This window comes from Monomorium pharaonis, chromosome 7 (genome assembly GCF_013373865.1).
Source record: "Monomorium pharaonis isolate MP-MQ-018 chromosome 7, ASM1337386v2, whole genome shotgun sequence".
NCBI classification, from domain to species: domain Eukaryota; kingdom Metazoa; phylum Arthropoda; class Insecta; order Hymenoptera; family Formicidae; genus Monomorium; species Monomorium pharaonis.
Genome location: NC_050473.1, coordinates 7,143,976 through 7,156,354, shown reverse-complemented (window position 1 = coordinate 7,156,354; position 12,379 = coordinate 7,143,976). Strand labels below are relative to the sequence as shown.

At 33.4% G+C, this 12,379-nt stretch overlaps 1 protein-coding gene and 1 long non-coding RNA gene across 14 annotated transcripts in view; one reads left to right on the top strand and one right to left on the bottom strand.

The window, feature by feature from the left end:
- Positions 1 to 12,379, bottom strand: part of LOC105835074 — a 143,246-nt gene that overhangs the window by 51,666 nt on the left and 79,201 nt on the right. The gene's annotated exons all lie outside the window — the stretch shown is intronic.
- The window catches only part of LOC105835071 (neural cell adhesion molecule 2), a 237,225-nt gene that overhangs the window by 218,933 nt on the left and 5,913 nt on the right, over positions 1 to 12,379 (top strand). For 7 of the 8 annotated variants that reach the window (XM_036289629.1, XM_036289628.1, XM_036289630.1 and 4 more), the window contains 3 exons: positions 4,613 to 4,768; positions 6,241 to 6,574; positions 7,757 to 9,816. In XM_036289629.1, the coding sequence (XP_036145522.1) occupies positions 4,613 to 4,768; positions 6,241 to 6,574; positions 7,757 to 7,905 (639 nt within the window). In that variant the 3' untranslated portion in view covers positions 7,906 to 9,816. Of the gene's footprint in view, positions 1 to 4,612; positions 4,769 to 6,240; positions 6,575 to 7,756; positions 9,817 to 12,379 lie in introns of those variants that run through there. The other variant, XM_028195181.2, reaches the window with a different exon arrangement.

Genomic DNA, 12,379 nt, shown 5'->3' with positions numbered 1-12,379 from the left:
AACGGCCGCGATGCCCTACGGCCACCCTCGATGCCGCGTCACGTATGCGATGAGAGTGCACTCTCATCGACATATATGTCTTTTACAAATACGGAAGTATTGCTCATAAATCCTCGTTGACGGCAAAAAGAACAGGCTATTTCCAAGATTTAATAAATGAATAAAGTCATGTGTTCAAAATATTCGCAAATATTTGGGTCGAATGATAATTTGCAGGGCAACGATCATTTTTTACTAACTTAATTTTTTTTAATTAGCCCTTCATGTATGTAAATGTAAAGAGAAATATTGAATTATTTTATCATGATATTGTTATATAATTTTTTTTTCCTTTTATTATGCATAGGGTTCGAAATCACTCGAACATCTTTTTTTTAAATAGAGAGAAGTGAATTTTATCAAAAATTCCAAAAATTTTGTATAAATAAATGGAATACATGTATGATATTTTTAACTTCCAGTTTCGTCTGAAAACGGACTAACTAAATGGATGTTGAATTTTTTAAATACGACATGGTTCTCTTTATCGCAGATTTGAATTACACGTTAAAAAATAAATTTTTTATCTCAAAGATTTTTTTCTAAAAATGCTCCATTAACCGTAAAATGAAAGTAAGTATGATGAAAAAATAAAAAAATTTAATTAAAAAGTTAATGGAGACATTTTCAGAAAAATATTTGAGACAAAACTCTTTTTTTTTGCGTGTAAGCTTAATCTGCAATAAAAAGTACTGTTTCTTTTAAAAAACTATATTCTTATAAAAAAAAATATATACGTATGGTGTCAGACACCCTGTAAATTAAAAGTTTATTAACATTTTAATTATAAATTTATTAATAATATAAGATATTCTTTGACCAGTATTGCAATGGAATGTTAGTCGTACCAATAGAATACGGAGTTTATTTTTTCTTACTGAAGTTGTCAAGGAAAATCACTTATCAACTTACAAAATTTCAATTTGATATTTTAATACATGTTTGAAATTGAAATTTCCAAATAATAATATTTTATTATTTCTCTATGATTATTTTGATCGCTGTATTTCGATTGAGATTTTTCACGAGACAGATATCTCGATTCTGGAACAAATCTAAAAACACCAACAAAATACTTGTATAGTATACAAGATTATTATACGAGGTGTGACAGTTGCAAATTTTGGCAGACCGTGTGTACGTGATACCGATAAACAATATGGACGAAAGAAGAGAAGATAACGAGCTATTCATCGGCCATTACGTTCGCAACCCGAATCCGAGATATATCGAGAATTAATTCTACAGCCTACTCGTTTGTCTACGCGTTTTTGTTTGGACGTGCTTGGACCACGCATTTATTGTTTTTTTCCCCCTCGGCGCGTGTAATGCATACGCTATGCGCAAAGTATTTTCAGCGCATCGCTGATTTGCGTTACAAAGGCAAGTTTTTAATCACGCACATGCGAGTTAGCGACACGTGAAAAAAAAAGCGTAATGAATTTTATTTTTCTACAATGGCAAAACAACAAACCCTTGAATTCTCTCAGATACGGATATATAATTTGTAATATAATAGTTTTTAAAACATCAAACACAAGGGAAACAATGCGCAACTTTTTGTATTAGAAATGGTATCCGGAGAGATTCCCTGCTCTATTTTACACGCCAGTATTTTGACACTTCTAGGAGAATAAATCTTTGTCGAGAATTGCCCCAAATTTATCTCCGAAATGAAGATCATGAGCTGAAAGGGTTATAAATATCCCATATTCATTATCCTTAATGGCCCTTTATTTTAAGAATTTTCCATTAATATTCAATCAAATTTCATTCACATTAAAGAGGTGATAATCGGAAGTACCACGTTCGTACTTGAAAAAGATGTAAAAAAACGCAATTGATGACAGAGAAGGGAAAAAGGGGGAAAGTACGAAGGAGGCGATAAATTACAACGGTATTCGAGGCGACGCACATCGAAAGAGTTTTTAATGAAAGATCGTAATGAAAGAGTCTCATGAGAGAACGAGAATCCCACGCCGACGACAATGGACACGCGAATACGTCACCGCCACTCTCGTTATCCGCGAATTATTTATTCTACGCCCGTCAATATTGAATTTGCCCCTATTATTGAAACATCCCGCCAGTAATTCGCTTCAACGCGCGCGTCGCTTCGTAATCGTCGAATCCGCTTAATTTCATCAGAATCGACGAATCGAATGGATCGGACCGAAAAGAGCGCATCTCTGAAAAACGGCGTCGCTAATTTCTCTCACGATCTGTAAATGTACGCATCCTTCTGTGTGCGCGCAACTCTTTGATATTTTCAATCGAAATTGTAATATCATTTTACAAAAATTAAAATATAATAGCGCAAGAACGCTCAATAAAATAATACAAGTCGTTAATTCTGACTGAAAATATCAAAAGAACAGAGAGGAATATACATTCACAAAATCAATTGTCTGGATCGCAAAATATTGAGAATTTATTTTGTTATTTTATGTTACAAATTGTAAACATTACTGGCAAGGGTTTCACTTCGCGAATCGAATTCTTAAAATATTATAATATTTTGTAAACTTGTAAAATAAACTCCCAAATAACTTATTCCAAAACCCCTGATGTGTCCGAACAATTATAATAATTCTGTGACTTTAATTATTTTATTGCATCAATAAATGAATAACATGATTTAAAAGAATATGTACTTAATAGATATGCTTCATTAATAGATTAATATATATTTTATATTTAAAAAATCATAATTATATACAATAATTATCCCATTGCATTAGCAAATGAATAACAGCAACATTTAATACCTGCGAACGATAATATTTCACAATGTAGGATAATAATTTATTTATATTAATCTGTATCAATGTGTAATTCTCCCATTTTATTATCCATTTTATTTTATTGTTACACATAACAAATAATATCTACTAATTCAACTCATTCATAATGTCTTCGTTCAAAATATATTACAAATTTATACCTATTAAATTTAACAAATATTAATTTCCCTCTGTTATTCATCATCCCTTTATTTTTAAGGAACGTTAGTATGATGTACCTGCTGCGGCGTCGATATTAGCGTCAGTAATATGTCTCGAACTCGGTCGCTGTCGTGTAATAAACAGCGTGGCGTACATAATAATCTAATGCGCAATGTTCGCCCAAATATCTTCAAAGTTGCACACGGCCGCTAATTCCGCGTCCCTCAATATCAGCCGAAACTTCGGTCATTGCTTCTGGGATTTGTGTTACAAACATTAAACGTAAAATCGCTCATCATCGCGCGACGTCGACCGCATGAACAATGGACATGCACTGATATAAGATGCGAAAAAATTGGCGCAGCGCTGAAGAGATCGGTAAAAAAATAAAAAAATAAAAAACGTTTCGGGGGCACCAGACCCATAATCTTCCCGAAAAATATCTCATTTCCCCTCGCGGGAAAAGAAAACGCGTCGTCGAGTGCAACTTTTGAAATAATTCACGACTGGCTTTTTCCTCCTCGCGAACAACGCACGCGAGACACAACCGTAACGCAGAGATAGAACGCGCGCTCGAAAGTATTCCTTTGCATAAAGTACAATATATAATGCGATATCTCTCTTATTGTTCGGCACGAAAAGCACCTAACGATTCAGATATTGAATAAAATATCTGCCAGTGAGTATAGATTCGCGGGGGACTTCTCTCGATAACGCGCAAGAATATCTTGAGATTCTGCGGGAGATCTATTTCTATCTTGGTGACATTTTCCATAAATAACCGTCGATGTCTATCTTTGAAGTCAACAGAGCGAGACTCACGCAATATATTTCCAGCAAAGTATCGCGCCGGATATTTCAGAAGATCTGTCAAGCAGATACTTCTGTTCCTCTATTGCTCGCGAGATCGTCGCGGAGTTGAAAATTTAATCGAGTGCTGGCACAAAGTAATACATACGGATTTAGGTCGTTTCGCCAAAGGCGGCCCCGCGCGCTTTGCCCGCGCAAATAAATAATGCAAAAAAGGTTGCGGGCGTCTCCAGAATCCTTTATTTATTTTGAATGTAATTCGCGGCTCTGTGGGATTTGTTCCCTTCCGGTAACTAAAAGGACGGAATTATACGGCTGAAATTCGGTGGGAGAATGCCGAGGTACCGTTGTATTTTATAAATATGATAATCGACTGACTCGCAGGTGAAATTCTAGGGCGGCTTGTAAAACGTGATACAGCGTATTAGAACAAGTAATAATGCATGTACGCATAGCGAACAGGACATTACCATAGCAAGTTCCTGTTATTTTCTGCACGCCACACGTGTATTTATTTGTATCTACGTCAGCTTTCCATCCTGCTTACATCCTCCATCCACTCGAAATTATTTAGGATTGGGAAGTAAAGCGTTACTTGAATAAAGTTACAGTTGGAATAACTTTTTTCGGTAACCATTACCTATAGCCTCTTCCTTTCCTTCTATAACCGTATAACGTAATTTAGTCACATTTTTTGTAACTAATTTATAACTAATTCAATAACTAGTAATTAGTAACTATTTTTTGTATTTTTTGTAACTGATAATTAATTCAGAATGGTTAAAACAGCGAGTTAACAAATAAAATTTACATTTCAGGTAACATGGATCAGGCGAAAAGACAGACAGCTGTTGACAGTGGGTAGGAGCACGCATTCTATAGACACGCGTTTCGTTGTCGAGTCTTTAAGCCCTGGATGGAATTTATTGATTAAGAACGTCAAGCACGAAGATGCGGGTCTTTACGAGTGTCAGGTAATACATGACGTTCATTAAAAAAAAACTATTGCAATTAGATATCGCTATCATACATTTAAAAAAATTAAAATCTGAAAACACTTGAAAAACATTATAAAAATCAATATTCTTTCACTTAAAAATTATATAATCTCGATTATCAAATATTAATTTCCTCAAAATACAATTACTCAATTTACTCAAAATCAGCAACTTGTTTGCCGCGAATTAATTCACTTATTTAAGTTAAAGCAATTATCTTGAAGACTCTAAGTTTAGATAAAAACTTAAAAAACTTATATATAATATTATAATATTTCATGCGTTTTGAAAATAATAAGTACTCTTTTCCACAAAGATTAAATATCTCATTTTAAAGTGAGTTATTTCGACAAATGTATCTATCAATTGTTTCTTTATAAACACAATTTTTCTTTGCCACTCTGTAACGGAGGTTATTTTTATCCATAAAAAATAACAAGCAGAGCAATTGCAGTTCACGTTGCGCTGATCTTTGCAGACCGCGTGCATCAAATGGCTAGTGTTTATCAGCTCAATCAGTAGTGGAAAACGATCGCGGTCAGACAGTACTAATATGATATATCCAATGTGTCAAATCATTCTATCAAGTAATAGCAGAGTTCTCTTGATATCTGATGAACTCTAAAAATATACTCTCTTTTACTTTTGCGATTTTATTTTGCGCTGTTTTATTTTTTCTGATACTTTTTCTATTATATCTTTAATTATGATAGAGCATAAGCATCGAGACAAATATTGTGTATATACAAGAAATTCAAAGAGATATTTCTAAAGATTTCAATAATTTTATAAGAAAAGGAAAAAGGTTCTATTAAAAAAATACAAAAACACTATATAAATATATAAATATTCTATATTTATATCACTATATAAATATATAAATATATAAATATATAAAAAGATTATCTACACTGAAAAAAAAACTAATATATCCAATAAGATATGTAGTTATGGCCTGCCAACTACAGATACACTCAATACAATAATATATGCTATTGCAGTATCAACATTGTACTTGCATTAACAGTAAATATTATTGTATTGAGTATTTTATGTAGTTGGCAGCCCGCAAATACATATGTTATTGACTATATTACTTTTTTTTCTGTGTGTACGCATGTCCCATAGTAAATGCAAAAACGTTTCATCGTTATTCAATAGCGAAAAATTCAATATCACACATACGCAAGTCAAATTTGAATAAGATATCTGTAAATTGTTCCAGATAAGAAACATTTTTATACTTTTTTCTCAATTTCGACATTCTATATATTAAAAACGAAGACACAATTTAGGACACATGTTTATAAGAATTTTTCTTCTCAAATAACCTAAGAAGTTCCCTTCAATTTTTCTTATGAATCAGCCTGTACTCTCTCGTGCGAAGACAGCAATATATTTTATAAATCATAATTCTCGTTTTCGCGATGCTCTATATAATAAAATAGATTCAGACGGAGCCAGTGCAGCAGCGATTCGTGCAACTGAATATCACGGAGGCGTACGCGGTGATACCAGGTGGGCCGGATCTGCACGTGAAGCAGGGCTCCAGCCTGCGTTTGGAGTGTCAGCTGATGGCGGCCACAGAATCGCCCGTCTTCGTGTTCTGGTATCGCGAGGCGCACATGATAAATTACGACAACGAGCCCGGCGCTAGATTCGACCGTAAGGGATTCGGCTCCGTGTTCATTGTGGAGAAGGTGAAGCTCTCGCATGGCGGGAATTACACATGTTCGCCGAGCAACGCCAGGCCGGCTCACATCGTGATACATGTCATCGAGGGTGAGCTATTGTTCGTGCGTCTCATGACTCATTAATCCCCCTAATTTCTGGGTATTTAATGAATTTAATCAGCAGATTAATTGGACTCGATAGCTGAAATATTAATTGTTAGAGGTATGCGAATCAGGATTTTTTTGACATTAAATCGAACCGAAAGCTGAATCAAATTGAATCTCACCTGATTTGACTTATATTTGAACTGTTTACACATTTCTCAACTACTAATACATAATGTGCATTCGATCTTATCACTATAATTTAGTATGTAGTAACAATGAAGAAAGAAAGTAAATGTACTATTTTTCTAAATTCATTTACATCTCTCGGACTGAAATATAATAAAAATTTAAATAATGGGTGCAGTATCTGTGTATATTGATTTTATGTCGATCGTTTATCGCGGTATTGAGGATGCTCCGTCATCTTTACGCCCCGTCAATTTCATTCCATTCTCTTTCCATCTCGGTCGGGCCTTTTGAAAAAAATTTTCCTCGTCAATCATCAGAACCGCTGAGGATCAATCCCCTTTCTCCGCGAACCATTAAGGCGACACTTATTTATGCTTTCGCGTATATACGCATGAAATCTGGATTCGGGTAAAGAACAGACACTAAAGTGTAGGGTGAGCTTTATAGGCCGTCGAATCTGCGAACTATTCTCAATCTCGGAGGATCACAGATAAGATAGAAGATTGGTCGCACATTTTTTTCAGTCCCAGCAGGGACGGTTAACCAGTAGCCTACTTTAGCAATTCAATTCCGACCGGGATCAACGCGGACGTACATTTAAAGTTTTTCCATTGGCGAGGAAATATATTTACAATATACGCGTATCAGCACATACATGTATAAAAAAAATGGTTTTTAACTTAAAAATTTAGCTAAATACAGATCTAAAAATAATTTGCATTATTAAAATAATTATGCACGCTCAAATCAATTGTTAAATATCAAAACTTTTTTCCTCGGGTGTCTTATAAAATTGTTTTGATAGTTTAATAAAATTATTTTCAGATCTGTGTTTTAATAAATTTTCAGTTACTTCAGCAAAATTGTTTTCTCCTGTATAACGTATCACGTATTGCCAAAGTTTGGTCAGATATTTCATGAGCCCTCCATAAGTCCGATTGCTCTTTTTTCGCTCACATTTGATCCCATCAAAGAATCTCATCTATTTTCGCAGAGGAGGAGAAACCGGCGGCTATGCACGGAGGCGATCGACAAGATTCAACGGCGGCTACGTCAAGCAACGCCATACTAATTCTTGTGGCTCTCCTAATTATTGCGGACGTAAGACGGTGCTTCCAGATATTTATCTGCCACGCCACGTGACTATCGCAAACCGACACTTTCGCGAAACTGAGGCACATGGGGGGAAGTTCAAACGCTTCGAATTTCGTTTCTCGTCTCGACGAGTCAAAACGCCCCCGTCGAGTTCATGTATCGAAAATCGTGGCCCTTAATTCGTCTCGCGTCTCGCGAGCTGAAATTCTCCAGCGATGAAATCCAAACGCTCGTGAAGAAGAAGATGCGACAGACTCCGCGTGGGATCAAAGAAAAACCTATTTGCGAATAAACTTAAAGCGAGAGAAAACTGCAGACAGTTTCCCCGAGAATACGTATCCCCAGTGGCGAAATCTAAGGAGAACTGCAAAGTTTCACGTAATCATGTAACTTTCGTTTAAAGAAACGTCCCATCCAAGTGACACTACTTGATAGAAACTCCGCTTGAACTCGTAACGAGTGAATAATATTCGTGGAATGAGATTTGGTCGTCTTCGATGTAGACGAATTTGTTCGCAAACTTCAAGAACCAAGAAGTTGCTGCCTTGTGTCGTTGGTCATCATAAACTCCCGTGCATTGAAACAGAAGTTTTTTCTTCCGTGAAAACTTATCGTTTTCACTAAAATAGAACTATCTTACTTTAGAAACTGAATTTTATACCGCTTGAGGTGAAGAATGCCATTTATTTCCTTGTCCCTTTAGTATAAAATTGTCAATCTTTTCTGCGTTTCAAATATTAAAAAATACATTTCGATAAAACGTTTTAATAGAAAAAAGCAACATAGAACAAAGAGCTACTTTTTTAAAATCATATCAGAAAAAATATAATGGAATTAATAATACACATATATTAAACAAATTATCGAATTTCAAAAATTTTCTTTTAATTTAAAGTTCTTTCAGAGATCTTAACATTTCTTAGAGTATTACATTTCGCAAATGTACTACATCTTCGTGAACGAATTTAGGGAATGAAATCTCATCGTGAGGCAAGCAACATTTCATCATGGGAATCAGGTATTATTTGCTCCTTATAAGTTTGGCAAGTTTCTAGCAACCAGTTTAATGCAAATGGGATATTGAGTTCCGTAAACAAAAGTTGTTCTTAGTAACGTTGGTTCTACGTTAGCTTTCACCAATGTTGATGATAATAATAAACTCTCACAATTAGCATTGTAAATATTACGTAAAATAATAACGTTATCTCACTTACAGATTTGCACGTGTTTCAAACGATATCATTTTTAAAAAAATTTATCATAGGAACAATTACCAAAGTCACACATTTGAGAGAGAAATTATGTTTATAAATAAACTCGTCGAAAATGTCAACTCGTAGCCCAAATCAATTGAAAAGAGAAAATATTTTTATCCACGACTCATATGCACACTGCCCAAATTCTTTATTACAATGTTCATATTTATGATGCTGCATATTAATAAATATCTACACTTTACAACTTACAATTAATATTTCATAATATATGTAAATGAGCATTTATTTTATTTCACATATATGCAATGTACAATATTATCGTTATACAAATTAAATAAATATATCGATATTTCCTAATCGTACTAAGTTCACATTACTGTGAAATAAGAGTTGAAAATAATTTTTTTTAATGTTATTAAATAATTAAATAATTAAACTTTAATAATACCATAAATGTATTTCAGTATCGATGTCAATGAATATAATATACATGTATGTATGTTAGAAAATCATTTTCAAAGCGTTACTTTTGTACATATTAAACTAACAAAAAGAGATATATATTAAATTAAAATGTACATGTTTCGTTAAATGTCTCATAGATTACGAAAATTAAAATTATTAATTTTAATATTTGTGATCTTATTTGTGTGAATAACAAAATGTGAACACCGATAGTGAAAATCAAAAAATTATTTAATAAATTAATAAACTGAAAATTATTTTTAAAAGAATATAAATATTTCTTGATAAAAATTTGTTTTTTATAATCTTTGGTTATTTCATTAAAAAAAAATTATTAGAAAAAGAAGAAGAAGGATTATTATCTTTAGAAGTTTGTAATTATTAATTATACAATCTTGGTAGAATTAATAATATTTAAAAATCTAAAGAAGGATGTCGATATCTTGAAGTGAAGTAAGTAGAATTAATTAATAAATAGATTAATTAGAATTAATTGCTTAATGCATATATAATTTGTCGCAACAGAACTATGCTTTGTCTTTGTTTAAAGCTCATTAAACACACAAAACAATAGAATAGTAATTTGCGAAAGAATAGCAATCACTCAAACAATCTACCGTTCAGACAAAGTAATCCAACTTAAAACGCTTCGAGAAGTTCCATGTAATTTATCGGTAAATTCTGACAAGCGTCTACAAGTGAAAGTAAGTTGAAAACCCGTGATTGAAAAGAAAACTCCAAGCATTTTGCTCGTTTGTCAAATCGTAACTGCCCGCGTAAATCCATGAATTACTACTGAAATGTCTTAAGCAAGGAGAAGACATTGTATTAAAAGACGATTATTTGTTATTTGTGTATATACGCAAGAAACAATTTTTTTTTCTAAAAGTTACTTTTATATTATTAATTTATTTTAGAAATTATAAAACTCCTTTTAGCTGCAGTTATTTATTCTTGTTAATTAGTTGGCAAGGATATTACAGTGTGTCTCGTCGCGATGTGTTTCAAATGAATCAGAATTTCGCGTTTAGAACGATCGATAAATTTTAATTACACGCCAACTTATAATTATTATGTGCAATTGCGCCGCTGAGGACTCGTTAGATTTAGATTCATCGTCATTCGATTCGATTGCACCGGGGGTTTCCGGTTAATTTCGCAAATTAAGGATACATCACGCGTCGATGAAGCGTTAGTGCAATTATGGTCACGATAATTACAGTTACATTTTCGAATCCAAGCTGGTGCTGCGGTTTCATTAACGCGAGAGGCGCTAAGCGTGTCACAAACATGGCTGTTTTAATATATCGCGATACCAATGTCGGAGTCTACTTAACTCGGAGGTTGCAAGACGGAGGGCCATCGCATCTGTCACGGCAACACAAACCGAGACGTCTCACTTTCGCCAAGCGGGGAGATGTAACAACCCTTTTCGCCTCGAGTGCTCCTTAATGTATAATGAAGATATTCGCAGAATTTACGTAACGCAAAGCATTTAATAACACTAATTTGCAAATTTTTATATTAATTCTAGTACAGAAAAGAAAACAACTTTTTTAAATGTTTTTTCAAGTCAAACTTTAAGATATAGCATATTAATAACTGTTTTTTACTGATAGCGATATTATAATGTGTATCATTATTTGTTTATAAAAATATCGCGCGGAACTATTGTTTTAATTAGTTTATATTATAGCATAAATAAAAGATTATGTAAGTCTAATCCACACTATTTCTACTACGTTTGTCGATATTACATTATTGGAAAAAAGTGCTACGTGATCATAGAATCAATGAAACCTATTTGTATTACTTTCTTTTATAAAAGCACAAAGTAAACGCTCAAAACTTTTGTTTCCCAACTCTAATAAAAGTACTTTATTATATTAGAATAAAAGTATCTTTTTCAAAAAACCAGACATGACGGAAATATTTTGTTAACAGACCTAGCGTAAAAAATTACCCTAAAAACAGTTTTTATATTTTGCATAAAATCCTCTAAACTAGTGCAATTATCGCGATCAAATCGCGTTGTGATTCACGTATAACGTTAACAGATTCAAAGCAGATCTAGTATCTAATATATCTGATGGGAATATACGAGATAAAATAGAGAGTAGATTGATGTATTTAGTGAATCATAAAGGGGCATGATCAAGCTTTTCAATTAATCTCCATGATAAACTCACTCGCGATATTACGTGACAAATAATTAACGACTGATAATTGAGAATCGTCCACGATCCCGGTATCCGCTTGAACAAATGTATGCCAAAGAACGTCGTTCTCTTATTTCTCGCATGATTAGTCTTCGGAAAGGGCGAATTTGAACCTTTCCGCGATTCGGCAAGGAGTTATTGTTGCGGAAAATATTAATAGTCATCCGATAACTCTCGGTCGTGCTGCACTAAGGTCGAGAATTTTCAGAAAATTAAATTCTCATTTGAACAATTTATCCTCTGGAAGAAAAACTCGCGAACAGTTTGTCTATCGGATCTCATTGATAGTGGAATTTTTCTTTAACGCTACGCAACTATTTTCTTATTTAAATTAACGACTTTAATTGCCGCGTAATGTTTGACCGTAGGAATAAAACTACAATTTGGAAAGACCTGCAACTGATCTCCCTCTCATTTTTTTTTTCTCTATTATCGCAATTTTTTTTTCTCTATTATCGATACAAATGTGCACGTGCACATCAATGTACAAATCGATGTACTAGTCGACAAAAAATATATTGTTCTGCTACGCTATTTAAAAATTTATCGAAATATATAACCATTAAACTACATGGATTATTCAGAATTTTTTATCTTTATTTCTGATAAAATTTCTTGATA